This window comes from Brachyhypopomus gauderio, chromosome 9 (genome assembly GCF_052324685.1).
Source record: "Brachyhypopomus gauderio isolate BG-103 chromosome 9, BGAUD_0.2, whole genome shotgun sequence".
Lineage (NCBI taxonomy): Eukaryota > Metazoa > Chordata > Actinopteri > Gymnotiformes > Hypopomidae > Brachyhypopomus > Brachyhypopomus gauderio.
In genome coordinates, this window is record NC_135219.1 from 3,923,189 (window position 1) to 3,941,077 (window position 17,889).

At 41.3% G+C, this 17,889-nt stretch overlaps 1 protein-coding gene across 2 annotated transcripts in view; it reads right to left on the minus strand.

The window, feature by feature from the left end:
- Positions 1–16,447, minus strand: part of lin28b (lin-28 homolog B (C. elegans)) — a 41,096-nt gene extending 24,649 nt beyond the window's left edge. The window contains exons 1-3 of one of the 2 annotated variants that reach the window (XM_077016535.1): positions 16,366–16,447; positions 14,659–14,704; positions 8,000–8,190 (exon numbers count right to left, since the gene is read on the minus strand). In XM_077016535.1, coding sequence (XP_076872650.1) covers positions 8,000–8,190; positions 14,659–14,680 — 213 coding nt within the window. In that variant the 5' untranslated portion in view covers positions 14,681–14,704; positions 16,366–16,447. Of the gene's footprint in view, positions 1–7,999; positions 8,191–8,859; positions 9,030–14,658; positions 14,705–16,365 lie in introns of those variants that run through there. The other variant, XM_077016536.1, reaches the window with a different exon arrangement.
- Positions 16,448–17,889: the final 1,442 nt, after the last annotated feature.

The following is a 17,889-nucleotide window of genomic DNA, read 5'->3' on the forward strand; positions in this document are numbered from 1 at the left end:
TTAAAAAATTAGCTGAAAATAAAACTGTACAATAATGTGTGGAATAAAGTTTAATAAATCAGAAAATTAAATCTAAGTTTTCTTAATGCCAAATAAATGTTAGTGCCATATTTGTTTAGTTTATGGGATTTAATCATAATATTTAGTCATTCTTATATATCTTAATCTTAATATAGTTTTAAGATTTTATTCATTGTTCATCAGTCATAATTCAACATAATTCTCCCAATAATTCTGGGTGATTCTTTTTTCATGCTCTGATTTTGAGCAGGAGAAATGAAAAAAGGAAAACCTGGAAGAGTTTGAGGCGGAGCGAAGGGGAGGGGTCGGGGGAGAGGGCGGGCCTGGGGGAGGGGCCAGGCGAGGGGCGGGCAGTGGAGGAGGGAGGAGTGAAGTTTGATCAGTGGAGGGAAGTGACACAGGGGTGAAGAAGATGCAGAGAAACGGCAGAGAAAGTGCACGGCGAGCGAGACACGGAGAGACAGCGTGGGAGCTGAGACGAGAGACGGGGAGAATGTAAAAATAGACAAAACACCAGGAAGGAGATGAAACAACAAAAAGAAGAAAAAATGTCTGGTTAGGAAAACGAAACAATATGACAAGAAGATAAAATCAACACGACAAGTGAAGTGAAACACAAAAGGCAAAGAAAAGGAACACAAGGGAAAGAAGAAAAACATCTACAAATGAGAAAAGATGAGAAATGAGTAAACAGTAAAGGAAAAGGAGAATACAAAAAAATCTACAAATGAGAAAAGAGGAGAAATTAGTAAACAGTAAAGAAAAAGGAAAATACAAAAACATTTACAAATGAGAAAAGATGAGAAATGAGTAAACAGTAAAGAAAAAGGAGAATACAAAAACATCTAGAAAAAATGAGAAAAGTAAACAGTAAAGAGGACGATGGACAGCAACAAAAGAGAAAAACAGAACAATGATAAAATGACAGGAGGGAGAGAGAGACAAAGAGATATTAGTGTTACCTCAGAGAGAGAGATAGAGGGAGCGAGAGAGATATTAGTGTTATCTGAGAAAGAAAGAGATTAGTGCTATCTGGGAGAAAAAGAGATATTAGTGTTATCTGAGAGAGAAAAAGATTAGTGCTATCTGAGAAAGAGATACTACAGCTATCTGGGAGAAAAAGAGATATTAGTGTTATTTGAGAATGAGAGAGAGATATTGGTGTTATCTGAGAAAGAGGTTAGTGTTAGCTGAGAGAGAGAGAGATCAAGAGAAATATTAGTGTTATAGATATTAGTGTTATCTGAGAGATATTAGTGTTATAGCGGAGAGATATTAGTGTTAACTGAGAGAGAGAGAGAGAGAGAGAGAGAGAGAGAGAGAGAGAGAGAGAGAAAGAGAGAGAGAGATATCCACAGCAATGAGGGGTGGGTCCCACATGCCAAACAGTGAAATGGACAAGAGGTTAATCTCACAAGGGGCCCAACACACACACGCACACACACACACTCTTACACAAACAAAGCCACATACTCACACACATGCTTTTACCCATAAAAATCTTAGAACGAACCCACCCACACACCCAGAGGTGATAACCCAAACATTAACCCCTTCTATCTCAGACAACCAAAGTCCAGAACTTCCTAAATGAACCAAAGATCCAGTCAGTGACAGGTACTCAAAGCAAATGACAAACCAATACAGCGGCGCACACTGATACTGAGAACGAACACACACAGCAGCACACCAGTCACAAAATACATAAAACTACACGCGCATGTGTACACAGACCCACAGACAGGCGCACATGCACAAAGACACACACGCAGACAGACACGCACACAGACAGACACACACACACACAGACACACGTCAGGCAGAGAGAGACAAATCCATGTCCATGCTCACAGAGACCCCCACAGTCTACTGACGGGGCTGGTTGCTTATGTAGAGGTGGGGGGGACCAACCTCCCTTTATGTCCTTAAAGAAATTCCTCGGAGTGAGATCCCCCAACCCCCACCTCTTCCACACGTGCACGCATGCACACACACGTGCACGCGCACACACACGTGCACGCGCACACACACGTGCACGCGCGCACACACACGATCTGACTTTCTCCTGTCTGCCTCCTTCCATATGTACATATGAATGTGTATGTGTGTGTGTGTGCGTGTGTATGTGTGTGTGTGCATGTGTATTTGTGTGTGTGTGTGAGCGTGTACGTGTGTGTGCATTTGTGGAAGAGGTGGGGGTTGGAGGATCTCACTTAGAGGAATTTCTGAGTGAATAATTCCTCTTATATATAAAACAATCTCTGTCTCATATATACACCTTCTCTCTCTCTCTCTCTCTCTCTCTCTCTCTCTCTCTCTCTCTCCATCTCTCTCACACATGCACGCACACACACGCACGCACACACGTGCAGTATCCAGTTCTTTACTAAGATTATGGTATTCCTGAGGGAATCAGTACTTGCAGCATCTTTCCTGGACACAAACATGACCTGTGTACGTGTGTGTGTGTGTGTGTGTGTGTGTGTGAGAGAGAGAGAGAGAGAGAGAGAGAGAGAGAGAGAGAGACAGACAGACAGACAGACAGAGAAAGAGAGACCTGAAGAGGAAGACAATGGCCACAGGATACTCTGTTGATGCAGCAGTAGTATTTTAGGGCTTCAGATACACACACACACACACACACACACACACACACACACAGGAAATGATGAGTGAGGAAGCTCTCCCCATGAGAGGATCTTTACTAGCAGCTTTCAGCTTACCTCCATCCTCCGTTTCACCCTCCACCTCTCCCTCCATCCTCCCTTTCACTACTCCCATCCCTCCATCCTCCCCCTCACCTTTCCCTCCATCCTCCCCTTCACCTCTTCTTTCCCTCCATCCTCCTCCTCCTCACCTCTCGCTCCATCCTCCTCTTCACACCTCCATCTCTCCCTCCTCTTCTCTATCCTGTTCTTCCTCCTCTTCCCCCTCTCCTCCTCTCCCCTCTGTTCCTCCTCTTCCCCCTCTCCTCCTCTCCCCTCTATTCCTCCTCTTCCCCTCTCCTCCTCTCCCCCATATCTGTTCTTTCTTCTGAACTCCAGCAATAACGACTGAATGTTCATTTAATGCATTAAACATGAATGCATTTAGAAGCCGTGAATGTTCATATACGTGCGTGAAATTCTTGCTGGTGGAACACGAGCTCAGTTAAACATTCAGCAACCTCCAGTTCATGAATACATGTGGCTTACAAATGCATTTCTCATTTACAAACACAACGCGCACATAAGCAGCAGATAATGAAAATGAAATGGTCAGATGTCCTTTGTGTCTGTCGCTCTGTCTGCAGGCTGTCGGTGAAGATTGAGCACTCCAACGGTTTCTGCAGGTCCTTCTCTTTCATATCTGAACCTGACGGACACGGCTGCTGTAATCAGACTCTCGTAGTCACACGTCGCTGTAGAAACCACATTCAACGACTTAACAGAAATCTCTGTGCAACAGTGTCTGGACCACACCCACACCCACACGAACACACACACACACACACACCCACACGAACACACACACGCTTGTGCTCATACACACATGCACAGCAGAAGGAACATAAAAGCAATTTCTATATGACAGAACAAATGCTCGCTCTGTGTCACACACACACACACACACAGACAAGAAGCATCATAACAGCACTCTCCACATCCCATAAATACTGCTACAAATACAGGTCTTCTCACACCTTTGCTAACAGTCAGAAACCAGCCCACTTTTCCTTATCTAGTATGGGAACTTACAAGAGAGAACCACACCGTCCAATCATCATGGAGGAGTGAATGGCACTACCTAATCATCTTGAAGGAGTGAGTGAACGGCCAATCAGATAAGAGGGGTAACTGAAACTGTCCAATCAGCTCAGAGAGAACAGCACTATCCAATCAGTTCAGAATGGGAAAGAAAGTGCATTTCTGCCACAGTAATTACTAAATTTATTCTACATTTCTACTAAATTTATTCTTTAATAAATAAAGAATAAAAGAAAATGTGACTTTGGTGTTATTAGTATGTTAGCTCTATGTGAGATGTGTAAAAAATAAATAGCAACCAGCAATTGTCATAAAAAATGTAATAGCCAGTTTTTATACAAAACTGTAACATATCCATAATACCCTTTCAAATACCACAATATACATAATTCTCAATACAATATTCACAGTAATTAACCATGTGACAAAACAAGCCTTTTTACATTTGTTACAACACAAATGTAATAGATGTAAAGATGTAAAGATGTAATAGATGTAAAGATGTAATAGATGTAAAGATGTAAAGATGTAATAGATGTAAAGATGTAATAGATGTAAAGATGTAAAGATGTAATAGATGTAAAGATGTAATAGATGTAAAGATGTAATAGATGTAAAGATGTAAAGATGTAAAGATGTAATAGATGTAAAGATGTAATAGATGTAAAGATGTAAAGATGTAAAGATGTAATAGATGTAAAGATGTAATAGATGTAAAGATGTAATAGATGTAAGGGATCGATTACAGGCCACGTTGCTCTGGTCTTCCAAACAGAAACACTTCTGTCTTCACACGAGTGATCGGCACATTAAGAACACTGCGATCACAGCAGTGGAAAGAAATACAGCCGAATCACCCCGTTTTGTATTGATATCACAGATCACTGCACTGCCCTACAACGTCTACCCACAAACACACGCTACACCTGAAACGACAACAACTGCCATTCTGTTCAGCGGAGAAGTTTCAAACGTCAAACAGGGTTCCTGATTCATCAGAGGTTGAAAAGGAGATATTTAAATAATGTAAGAAACACGAAAAGACATGAAAAATAATAACTAATGTCATTAAAACAGCTAATGTTTCATTCACTTCTGAAGTAAACAAGGACCACAGTAACAGTGTGAGGTCAGAGTACCGCACTCAGGCCTCACACCAGTGCAGCCATCAGTTCATAAACAGCCTGGTAACTACCAGTTAAGACCTCGGCTACACCTAAAGGAAACTGAAATATTTTATTAACGTATCGTATCGACGTTATGCATGAATGCTGATATCTACAAATATGTCAAGGCATAACTGGATATTTAGAATAACTCAGATAGACTGACAGAATCATTTTAGATTAATAGGAAAAATAAAGATAAAAACACACTGTCATAGTTGACGAAATACTGACCAGTGATCAATTTTAAATGTTATGAAAATGAACAAATAAAATATGCCGCTACCTCTAAATACTCAATACTAAATACTCAATACTAAATACTAAATGCAGAAGATGGGGACAAATCGCTTCTCCAGAACCAAATCTTAATCAGTCCAGAAATCAAACTAAACAACATTTCATCAGATCCAAACTCAGAAATGTAAGACACCTCTGCAGTCCTTAACCTTTACATTAGTACATGGACATGGCTGAGGTACCAGGAAGTTGACGTAAACATTTTAATGCATTCTAAAATGACTGAGCGGCACCATGGGAGCTCATGGCTCGGAAAGGCAGAGTGTTGGCGTGCGGGGATCAGGACGACGTTCGCAGATTCCCGCGGGGCCCACCGTGAAGCCTCGTGTCTGGGCGCACTGCTAAGTGCACCGTTATAACACAGGAACACAAATGCAACGCTCAGCAGTCGTAAACAGAGAAGTGCAAAAAAATGCTGCCGCTTCCTCCCCTGAGTTACTAGCGGTCTACTGCCCCTGCCCTACACCTCTCAGAAGAACTTCATTTACAGTCATGCACCTGGTTATCTCGGGACTACAGACATGGAGGCTCAGTAGGAGGAGACTTCTGCACCTCCTAAATGGGACGGGAGGTTCGGACCGAGCTGTAAGAATTGTTATTGCATTGTTTTTATAGGCCAAGCTGACAAGAAAAGGATCTTTTTTTAACTTAACAAACTAAACAATAACCTGGACTGGTAAAAATGCTCACAGCAATTACAGCTGAAGAGAAAATGTTTATTATTTGTAGATTCTCGTAAATATGCTTTTGGTTGGTGACGTGTGTGTGTGTGTGTGTGTGTGTGTGTGTGTTTTAGGCAGCTTCGCACTGCACAAAACACAAAACTCTTAATAGCAGGAATTTGTGTGTAAAAATATTTACCCGAAAAACAAACTGTTCACTTTTGTCCATAACACAATGTCCACGTTTGTCCATAAAATGATGCTACATTTACATTTATCAAATATTTGAGTTATCATTTACTTATTTCATTAAACTAAGCATATATAAATTTCCAGGAAATTATTTTAAAAAATAGCAAATCACATGTTTCAACTAGGCAAACAAAATAACTTTAAAAATATATATATTCGTGTACTGCAGAGAAGCTCCTAGCAGCCTTTTAAACCTACAGTAAGGCAATATTATTGACTGGAACCGCTGACAAGAAACATGGGCTTGATCTGACTGCCATGGCAACAGAGTTTAGCCCTACCTTCAGTTCAGGCTGGAAAAGCTCTGGAAAATGCTGGAAAAGGCTGGAAAATGCTACCAAACGCGTCTAAATACTATCAAGTCAATCATCTTCAAAAATACTTGAGAATGCAAACATTAAGTGTTAAGGAGAAGCACCTAGCACCTCTCGACACTGCTATGAAAATAATGGACCCTCTAGAAGCAAGCGCCTCCACTTGCATGGACATTACTCTTAACTACACCAAGCATTTTTATTTTTATAGAAAACTTGCACTTGGTAAAGCGTTTCTTTTGGACAGACTAAACCAACAATTTCTCACTGAAAAATCTTTACTGCATCTACAGTTTATCTATATAAACCCCTGAATAGCAAAAGTCTAAATTTGTAAACCAACACAGTCTGCATTTCCCTGCACTTTATACTAGAATATTGCTAAACTTGGGGGTCTTTTGCAACATTTGAAGGGTTCCCTGATGTACAATCTTGACGTGTAAAAGGGATTTTGCTTCCAGAGCTTGTGTTAGAGCAGACCACACAAATAAACTGTTTATGCCACAGCAATGTTTTAAGCAAATAAACACACGTGCTAAGGTGAGGCCCCAAGTACAGCGAGCAGGATATGTTAACAACCAGATCAAAACGAACCCGTGATGAACTAAATCCGAGATGAGAAAACTGATTTTCTCTGCCATCTACAATTGCACAAGTGCACTTTAAATACGACACAACACCGCAAAAATGACAATAAATAGGAACGAAAAAAAGAAATACACCACATTCAAACAGGAAAACAGCACAGTTCCACGCGCATCTACTTTAACGGGCTGGATTTCAAAATACAAGTAATTCGTTATAACGGAACCGAACGTGCCGTTTGCATCTTGGCCGACAGCACAACTCGAATTTAAAGGAGCTGTAAGAAGTAACCTGACAGAAACACAGAAGAAGGCGAGTCCCCTCCGATGTAAACACGTGAACTCATAACGTTTGTCTCAACGGTTGAAACCAAAAACATCACGCATAACCAGAAGAACAACCCAGAACATTTAATAACAGTTGTGAAAGGCCCCTCTGGTCCCGTCTGTGTGATGAAATCTCCGACTTATTAGCAGGTCACCTCCATGTTGTGTACATTAGACTGAACGCAGGAGTTTTGCTGCAGATCCTCTTGGCGTGTGTAGGGTGAGCACGGAGTGTGTCGCTTTAAGACTACCTACCACCTTCCCAAATCAACCACAACCGACAACTTGCAGCCAAGATCATTATGGAATTGGATGAGATAATAATTCTGTCAGCCGATCGGTGCATTTCTTAAGAAGAAAAAGACGCGTTTTGTGTAGATAAATTGAAACATCATGATCGAAGTTCTGAAATCTCACCGCCAAAAGCTCTTAAAGTGACAGAGGGCATACATTCAACACCAAATATTCACTTCAGTCGCAGTAAACATTCTGTGGAAACTGGATCCATTTGGTCAGCCAACAAAATCAGCACCATACATCACATTTGTATTACCATGATTATTATCACCCCTGTTATTATCACTCCTACCACTGGAATTAGTATTTTTATCCGCTCGAAGAACTTACTTGGTGAACGAACACGTCCAGTGGCGGGTCCACCGGACTCCCCTCGCTGTGGGTCATTGAAATAAATCCGAAGCCCATGCGAACATTGAACCATTTGCAGTAGCCGGAACCAGCCAGAATCTGTGGCGGGGTTCGCTCTTCCTGCCCGGGGGACCTGGCGGCTTCTGCTCCGCCACCTCTGCCCGGCCCTCCTGTTCGGTAAAGCATACAGAACGGCCAGTGAAACACGCCGCGTTAGTGTCCGTCCTGGAGCAATGGGCGCTTTGCTGTTCACACACAGTAGCAGAACTTTGCACGGGGCTGCGTGGGCGAACAGCAGCGCGAGCGAATGGAAATCCCCCCCCCCCCCCCCCCCCCCCGCTTTGGCCCTACAACACATGTTCATTAGCCACACACACTCAACGTGCACATGTACTTCACACACACCACCGTTTCTACGACCTGATCCTGGAGACGCGTGTGAGACTCATTCAGAAGTGCAGCACACACACACACACCCGCCTGCTGCAAATCCTCCATTTGTTCTTTATAAATCAACACCACTGGTATAACTTAAGACTACTGGTTCATTATCTGCGTGTAGATACCCTGCTTCACCCGCCTGTGGTAGAACTCCGGGGGCAGGTGTGCGCGAGCCTGCCCCCCCTTGCCCCCTCACACACACCCCCCTCACCCCCACTGGGGCTAAAACGCTCTTAATCACGCGCACAAACAGCGTAAACAAAACGCAAGCGCATCTGTTTGGTGTGGCAATACACCGGGGCGGCGCAAAAACCTGCAACAACGGCGAACAACTGCCCCCTCCGAGGCTCTGGATCTGAAAGTGCGAGCGAAATGCGAGCAATAAAAAGCAGGGTAACCTTCGGCCATGTTTCCCCGCGGACCCTCCGCTCCGAAGTTCCAGTAAAAACGTTTCCTCCTCGAAATGGGGTGATGCGCGTCACCGTCAGTCCGACATCCCGATTTACGGCGGCCTCAAATTTAGCTCGCATGGTACAGCGTGCTTGCCCCCTTTTGATATTTTGTCATGTCTTTCTTACCACCTCCTTCCCTCTCTCTTCCCCCCTCTCTCTCTCTCTCTCTTTCCCTCCCTCGCTCGGCACACTCACACGCTCGCTCGCACGCTCGCAGCCTTCCTCCGTCTCCCATTCGCTCGCTCGCTGCACTGCACACGTGACTTTGTCAATTACAGGCCCCCTCGCTACTAATTCCACAACGAAGGGAGGAGAGCAGACGGACTCGGAACCGAACCGACATCGGATTGACTGCTGCGTCATTACTCCTAACGGTCGCTTTAAAACCATTAGTGGGTTTTTTTTAGTACCTATAGTGTAGCGACTGCTTTGAAAGGTACCCACAAAGTTTGCTTTCTCGAGTTATTGATGAGGATTGTGTCAAATTGCATTTGCAGTTTCATAGCCTAACGCGTGGAGAAATGAAATGCTGCCATGCACGTGTGTTGAAAGTGGGAATCGAAATTCTTGTGCAGCACCTTAAGTAACTCGGTGGCTGTGGGGGGGGGGGGGGCACTTGTGTGTTTCCAGCAGTTAAACACTGCTGCTACAAGACACATGCGTGCAGCACCGTAACCTTTTGTCAGTACGCATTCCTTTAAATTCAGATTGACAGATTTCTCCCTTTCTTGTCTGGGCGTAGCCTGTTGTAGCTCGAGACTCAATACTTTAAATACAAATATCTAAAAGTCTCGTGATAATTATTCCAAGCAGACAAGCAAGGGCTTTTTTTTAGATTTTAAAAAATTATTATTCAACTGGAAAAACAGCTGAACGCTGTTTTCGCAACAGCAAAAACAATAACAGCTCGATGACAGCCGAGTTGACCCTCTCCGCCAGTTTTCCACAAGAAACATAGCTGTATTAATACAACCTGCTGCTAATCCACAAATGCTTGTGAGTAGTTATCTAAACTAAACAAACAAGTTGTCCATTCTCGTCCGTCGCTCTCTCTCCTTTGTCGAACTGAAACCGATGTGCTGTCTTAGTCAAAACCCCGAATGTACTGAGAAAAACGAGCTCCTCCGATCCTGATGCTGGCAATATCGATTCCACGCAGGAATAAACAAAACAGAAACGATGCAACATGAACTTTATAAGACTTCATCTTACTCATACTGACACAAAACCAGTATCTCGGGGGCTGAAATGTGCACGTTTAGGGTTATGTTGGGGTGTTTTCCTCTCAAAACCTTCATGTTTCATTGTCACTGACATTTTTATCCTTTTGTTTTGTGTGAAAAAAACAGTCGAAGATGTAAGAGCAACTGTCATTTCTATTAAGTTTCAATAGCATAACAACCTCTTTTATATACAAGATTAATTCCTTTATTTGCCAAAAAACTATTTCTATCAAAATCTCCTGCGTGTGTTACATTTATTTCTTTTTTTCGTCGTAGTCTTCTTTGCGTCAGAGGGAAAACACGTTAGAAGAGTGAGTCAACAGCTACCCCCACCTTCCATCAGAACCGCCCTCTCGCCCACCCCCACCCCCCTTTACCGCCCACTCTCAGGAATTCACTGCCCCACCGCCCACCCCCACATACACACACACACACACACACACACACACACACACACACACACACACACACACACACTAGACAGTGGGAGCTACCCCAACCTCCGCACCAAAAGTTGTGATTTTGGAGATGCTGCGCGCGCACGTCGGTGTGTTTGAGGGATGGGGTCTAGGTGTGGTTGGTGGTGTTCAGGGCGCAGTGGCCACGGCATTAGGACACAGGTCACGCTACTAGTCACCGGTGTCAGATGTTATCGAGTTGCTAATTTCCTGTGCGAGAATTTCCCATTCACCATTCATAAAACAGCCCCGGAGCAACAAGTGGCAGAAACAGCCGAGAAAAGCGCTAAGGACACACCCTGTGTCCCCGTTTGATCCCGCAGAAGGTTCAGATGAAGACTTTCGTCAAAAGAAAGGACGGGGACACCACTGAATATCATCAATAAACACACTGTGTCCGTTTGGAGCGGCACCCTGTGAAGGAACTTCCAAAGTAGCTGCAAAGCAACATACGATGTGATTTGTATGAAATCAACAAATTGACTGAACTGAAACTAGTCAACGGACCAAACGTGTGAACGTGACACCCGTGTGGGCTCCAGTGTGTGGAGAACGGCTGCTCACATGTGGGGACCTACTGGTGCTTTATCAATCAAGTCTGGATATATGAACTCAGAGATTTTCGATTTTCGGAATCGAAAGATGTCGATTAAGTTTCGGACAAATAATCAGAAAAAGGGAAATTGTGGCTATAAAAAGCAGGTTTGTTTGAAACGAAATAACATACTGTTTCATTAAAGCAAATATTGAGTGTGATTTTAACCCAGAGATACAGCTGGGAGTCTTAAGCGTCTTTCTGTCTTGTCTTCACTGGCACTGATGAAAGTCTGGTGACTGAAAAGCTTCTCGTGATTTTTATTCTCGCTTTGTGCACTTTGCACTTTACCACGTTTGGCTATTTATTTATTTATTTAGCGATATCTCGGATTTAAGGACTTTTCTTTTACTTTTGTGGTCTCTTTTGTTTTCTGGCATGCATGTCATTCTATTGTTTTCACAATGTAAAGATACAAGCTGGAAATGGAGTATTTATATTTGTTGAACGGTTCTTATTATACTATACGGGCAGTAATGTTAAACACTTGTAATCATTCCGTTCGTTAAACCGCATGATGAGTAGCATAAACTGTTGGCTAAATAAGAAAAAAAACACAAAACTCTAAATACTTATTTTACATAGTAATATCTAACAATTAAAATTGTTGTGATTGGGAGAGGTTATAAAAATATACGCATTTAGCAGTCATAAAAAGGCAATATTGGCTTTCCGAGTTCTCGAACTCCTTGTAAATCCTATAATCGCTATTTCGTCGTGTATCTCTACATAAAGATCAAGAATGCAAGTGAATGTTTTCTCTCCGGTTAGTTCAGAGTCGGTTATTGTAACAATATGCAAATTAGCCATTTTTTTCCATTCCGTTTAACAATTTCATCTCGTCTGCCTTCTGTCTTTTTTCATTCATTCTCTCTCTCTCTCTCTCTCTCTCTCTCTCTCTCTCTCTCTCTCTCTCTCTCTCTCTCTCTCTCGCTCACTCACGCACGCGCGCGCACACACACACACACACACACACACACACACTCATTCCCTACCCCCTTTTCTTTCTCACTCCCATCCCCCTCCACTTCCTTGGGGAAACACACCCTGGCAGTCCTAAACATGAATACAATCATATTTTAATGGAAGTGAAGTCTTGCGCGCCTTAGATATTAAATCCATGTAATATATGTCGGGACATACGAGAATAACACGCGTTAAATAAAACAAAAAAGACGCTTTATTTTCAGCTATTTTAGACGCCTTTTCAGCTACTCAGAGTGAGAAAACTAAATAGGTAGACTATTAAGACACGTTACATGTGAGTTTGTGTGGCTTTCAGAAGTACCGAGGACATCCACACACGGAATTATATAACCATAAAACAATCCTGTTAGCAACACATACAACGTCTGTGTAGGTCTCCAGCCACTCCACTGATGTAATGACATTCCTGGTCGAAACCTCTCATTTTGTCTCAATCAGGTATAATCAGAAATTATGTCTTAAAGTACTGTTAAGGCTGGGTGAAGCAGGAGTTTTGAAGCTTGAAGTTTCTATGTATTTGGTATGGTTTTTGAGACAACACAACATCCTTATTGAGGACATATCCAATTTCTTAGATGCCTAGTTAATGTCAATGTAAATTCGGAGCATCTATGAAGTGCTGTCTACGACTGTTATCAATATAATATTTAACTTCCAAATATTCACACCGGGTAACCCGGGCTCCTTTTGAAGACTACCGTGGCAAAATCTACAAGGGTTTTTGACATGCCGCCAAACAGATTCAAAATATAAACGCTTTAGCCATACCCAACCCCCACGCCAGGGTCGACCTCGCGACCTAAGGAAACCTATGCAGCGTTGCCCTCAGTCGAGGTCAAAGGGTCCACTCGCTTCGTTTGTTTTCGCGCGCCATTTTTCTTGCTGGGTAAGTTCGTTTCAGTACATACATTCCGTTCTGTGGTTCTTATCTTACACAGATTCGTGACAATCAAGAAATTAGACATTTATTATTTAATTCCGAAAATATTTAGGTCTATACGTTGTTAATATAAACGTGAAACAAGATTAGGGTTAAAGTGACCTCAAGGTTTAATTACTTTATGCCATTTAAGTACGACATTAGTTTTATAATATCTGTGAACAAAAAGTTACATTTATAAATGAAAGATATGCCTGATAGTTGAAGGACATGATTATAAAAAGTAGCTAAAGATAATAAATAATCTCCCTAAATTCTTCTAAAACGATTATACTCAAATATACAAAAAAGTTTATTGTTATTTTTCTACTCATTCCAGCAAAGTAAATGAAGAATTACCAATAGTAAACTCCATGAAGGTAAGAAAGGTTGTCAGGTATGTGTCCATAGTTTTTCTTTACTTCAAAACTAGTGATTTCTAAATATTGTAATGATATTAATTTAAACTAAACTTTTGTTTTATCTTATCTAAACTTTATGCAGATATAACCACATTTAAATTTAGAATGAATATTGCATATATTCTTCAAATAATGACACCCTGCCATTAGTTTATGTAAAAATAAATAATTATTTTAAATAAAAAAATAAAAGAAAAAAAGTAATCTGTATGACTGAATCATAAATAAAGTTTTGCCTCCAGTGCATTCTGAATGAGAACATTTCATGTCATAAACTAAGCAATTTCTGCATTTTACATGTATACTTAAGCCATGCATATTAAATTAAGGTTAATGTTAGTTGTTTTGCTGAATTAAATTGCATTAATTTAAAGCAAATATAATTCACATGTTTCTTTGGGCTAAAGCATGTAGCCTGATCTGTAAAATATTATTCATAGGTAGAATACTAAAACTGACATATTCTCCAGGTATTACTAATGATACCTGGTTAAAAAACAAAATACGTTTTCGAAAGAGCACACATGTAAAAAGATGCTGTGTAAAGTTACGTTTGTGCTACATTTATGACATCACACATGAATTGTGACGCAAGGCGGAAGCCTGTAATATGCGTAAACGCAATGGTGACCGGCTGCTCTGTCTCTGGTCATCACTTACATGCGAAATGAATTGCGCGATAGGTCTTCCGACTCTTTTCCCTTCAGTTTAGACCGACGTTGGCGATTGTCTGTACTGTTGAATGTCTACAATAGCTGTGTGCGAGTGAAGGCTTCGTGGTCTTAAATGCGAGCACACATATAGCCGCGTGTCGTTAAACAGCACGTCAGTAGTTCCACAGCTTTTTGTACGCGAGGAGATCGGGGGTCTCGGATGAAGAGCACGACTTAATGCTCTTCACTGGCTCTTAGCGCCATTTGCTACTTCAGGTTTATAATTCCTGTTCTTCTGGGCAGCAGGAGAGGCGGGGAGTAGGCATATTTATTCAAATGCTTTAAGTCTAGGTTAATTTCGAATAGACACATCCGTAGATGTAGCTGTAGTTATCGATTAATCTTTTTTGTTGTGTTTTCCGTTGGTGAGCATGGTTGTGTCGTTTGTCGACTACTTCATGAAGATTTTGTACTGATGTCAGACTCACCCGACAGAGAATAGACAGCCATGGTCCTCACGCTCCGACCACTGCCCTGAGAAAGAGAGAAACAACACAACACAGATTCCCGGAGATGAAGACTTCTGCGATTTGCAGTCCACAAAACTTTAGGTTATTGTTTAAAGTCCCGATTTCAACGTAACGCATATAGTTCATATACTTGCGTGTCAAGCTTAGACCGCGTTCAACGCTAGATCAGAGGCGACTTTTTAATCAGTTCGGATTCAAGGAATTTTCCAACCATTAATATTTAATAGCTGCAGTGAAATTTAAGAGGAGTGCCCGACAGTCGGCGAAGATTAAATGTTGCTTAAAAGAACTAGGCCTACAGGTATAGACAGACATACTAGTGGTTCGGTTCGTGCACCTCTGGATGACCGTGGAGAAGCGTGACCGCTCTGCAGCGCACGTTAGGCGCCGAGCACGTGTGCTTTCAGCGTTTCTAATCCCTAAAACCTCGGACAACAGTCAGTCTTGAGTACTTGTGTATGTCGCGATCAATAGGCAACCTCCCTCGAACTGCAAATCTGCAGACAGTAATCGGGCAATAATCGAAAACGCGAAACGTCGGGTCTAAAAAGAAAGACTACAACATTCAAGATACCTTGATTTGAATTGGGCAGATACAAAGCAGTCGGATCCAGATCTGATTGTGTGATTGGCAGCAAGTAATTAGAAAAGTCCGGGCAGAGTCTCTGTAAAGATCCACAATGAATAAACGTTTATTACAGACTGTCATTTTGTTTATTATGGGATAACATGTCACACAGAGTGCCTCCCAAGAGGTGTTATAATGCGTCGTTGGCCTCTGATTCAACATGGCCTTAACATAAGCTCAACCGTTAGCCTAAGAGTGCGGTAGCTGTGGCGAGTTTATTGCGAGTTGGTCCTAAGCAAACTCGAGTAATCAGAGAGAGGAACCTGGGGGCCCAGTTGGCAGCCATTTTGTGAACCATTGCAGCTACGCCACAGTTGTAGACTCTTGATTCCGCCGCTGCTCTCTTGATAGCCCAGCTGATGCTCGGTTAGTACTGTAGGGTCTAACTCAGCCACATCATGACAGTTCTGGTCTTTTTTAAATAAACGACCTGTACATCGTTTGTAGCCAGCTGCGTAATGTCGTTTTTCTCTTAGATAGCTTAAGTTAAAAAGAAGACTTCACCATAAGCCAGGTCTAATGAAAAAGAGCCCCCTAGCGGTCGTCCAAAAGAACGCAATCTATGCGGTGTGCAGTGACTAATAACTTTTTTGTGATGGGTTCTGCTACAGGTGATGGCATCTTGAAAATGGGGCTGTTTAAATGCATTTATATAAATCTTTGTTGAAAAGTTCTTATAAATGAAATGCAAATTGCATGTTACATTTGCATTCTAGCTGTTGAGAATGAAAATGTGGCCAAGGGTTATCTTTTACTTTGCACAATTGAAAAAAATATATATAAATAAAATACAAAAAAATAAAAAATATATATAATCGTTAGAATAACATGATGTATCTGTTGGTGGCTTTTGTTTTAACTTGATTACTGCCAACATACTTTTAATGTGATTACTAGTGTTGGCTACGAATATAAGTCAAAATGTTAAATCCGCAGGGAAAGTTGGGACCATAATAGTAGGAACCAGGCCTGTTACGTAGCTTATTGGTTTTTAGAGGCATGCAGTTACATCTAAGCCGGCATGCGCGGAGTCCTACCTTTCGTCCGCCATTACGGAGTGTGAGCACCGACTTGATTGTATTAATCTTTATAGTTTGAAAGGTGCAACAGCTACCTACGGAGCGCTGCGTGGGAGTTTTCCTTGCAGCCCGTCTCGTGCATTGCATCACAGCTCGCCGCATCCTCTTCACGGCGCGTGTGCATGGCGTAGCTAGCTGCCATGCGCAGAGTCAACGAGAAATCAGAGCTCCCCTGATCACCAGCACAGTTATCAAACTGAGTTGTGCGGAGATTTCCAAATAATTGTGAATTACACATATTATTATTTTTGTTTGGGTTGTTTGTTTTATAGCCTACGCTCTTTTGTTTTCTTTTTGTTGGTTTTTTGGCTGTTACATACGCCTTGAAATTCCAATTTCAACTTCTGAGCGCGACATAATTACCGGTGTTATCTACTCTAAGCTCTAAATAGACAGATACTTCATCATTGTAGCCATCTATTACTCCTAAAAATTCCCGAAAACAATTAACAGAAGACCGATTCGTGCCGCTCTTCTGCGCCACCATCTGGTGCAAAGGAGTGTTGCATTTAAATAGACCTTTTGGTATTGACAGGTTTACAGTAAACTATGTAAAATAAATGTATTTTGTTCAGAATATTTTTTTGAGTTATTGGACAAGATTTGACTTAAACTATTCCAAAAAGATGCAGTTATTTTATCCTGCCATGATTGATCTAAAAAAGATTTGTCTGACCATCAATGATACATTCGGTCAATAACTGTGAATGAAAGTAAACTTTGCTTGAATATACAATTTTAAATATATGCAGTGTGAAGCATTGTGCCATTTTGAAGGCACAGAGTGGCAAAATCAGTCTGATTTAGATTTGTTTCTCTTCTGTTCATTTACTTTGCATTTTGTTAATTGACAAAAATCTAAATATTAACACTTTTTTCCAAACCTTTTCCAAAACACACACACACACACACATTTATAAATTTTGTATCTTATTCAATTGGAACAGTTCCTTAAAGGCACTTAGTAAACGACTTAGTATGATTAGCTTAATATGAGCAAAGAAATAGGCATGTGCTCATATTAAGCCATATGTCAGTTTATTGTATAGAGCATTTAAAAACACAATAATTATTCATTAAGCAAATTGGTCACATCAGTATGTAATAAAAATATTCCACAAAATACAGAGTATTTGTAAAATGTATTTATTTTTAAAGCCAAGAGTAAGCTACTGTATCAAATATCTTTGTGTACTTAGAGGGTATTACTGTATTACTAATGCATAAAAATGTCAGGAACTTTCATCCAGCATTCTCCATTCCTGAAGAAGACCAAACCACAGTTTCTGCCTCACTGAACATTGCTGAAGATGCTTTCAATTATGTAAAAATATACATTCATAAACGGAGTGCATTTTTTTTTTGCTACAGGGAAGTGAGATTACCAATTACTTTAATTACTTTTAGTTTTTTACAGTAATCAAGGTCAAATGCCTTTGACCTTGAAGTGCCTTTGCTCATGTGGATTACGTAGATTGATCA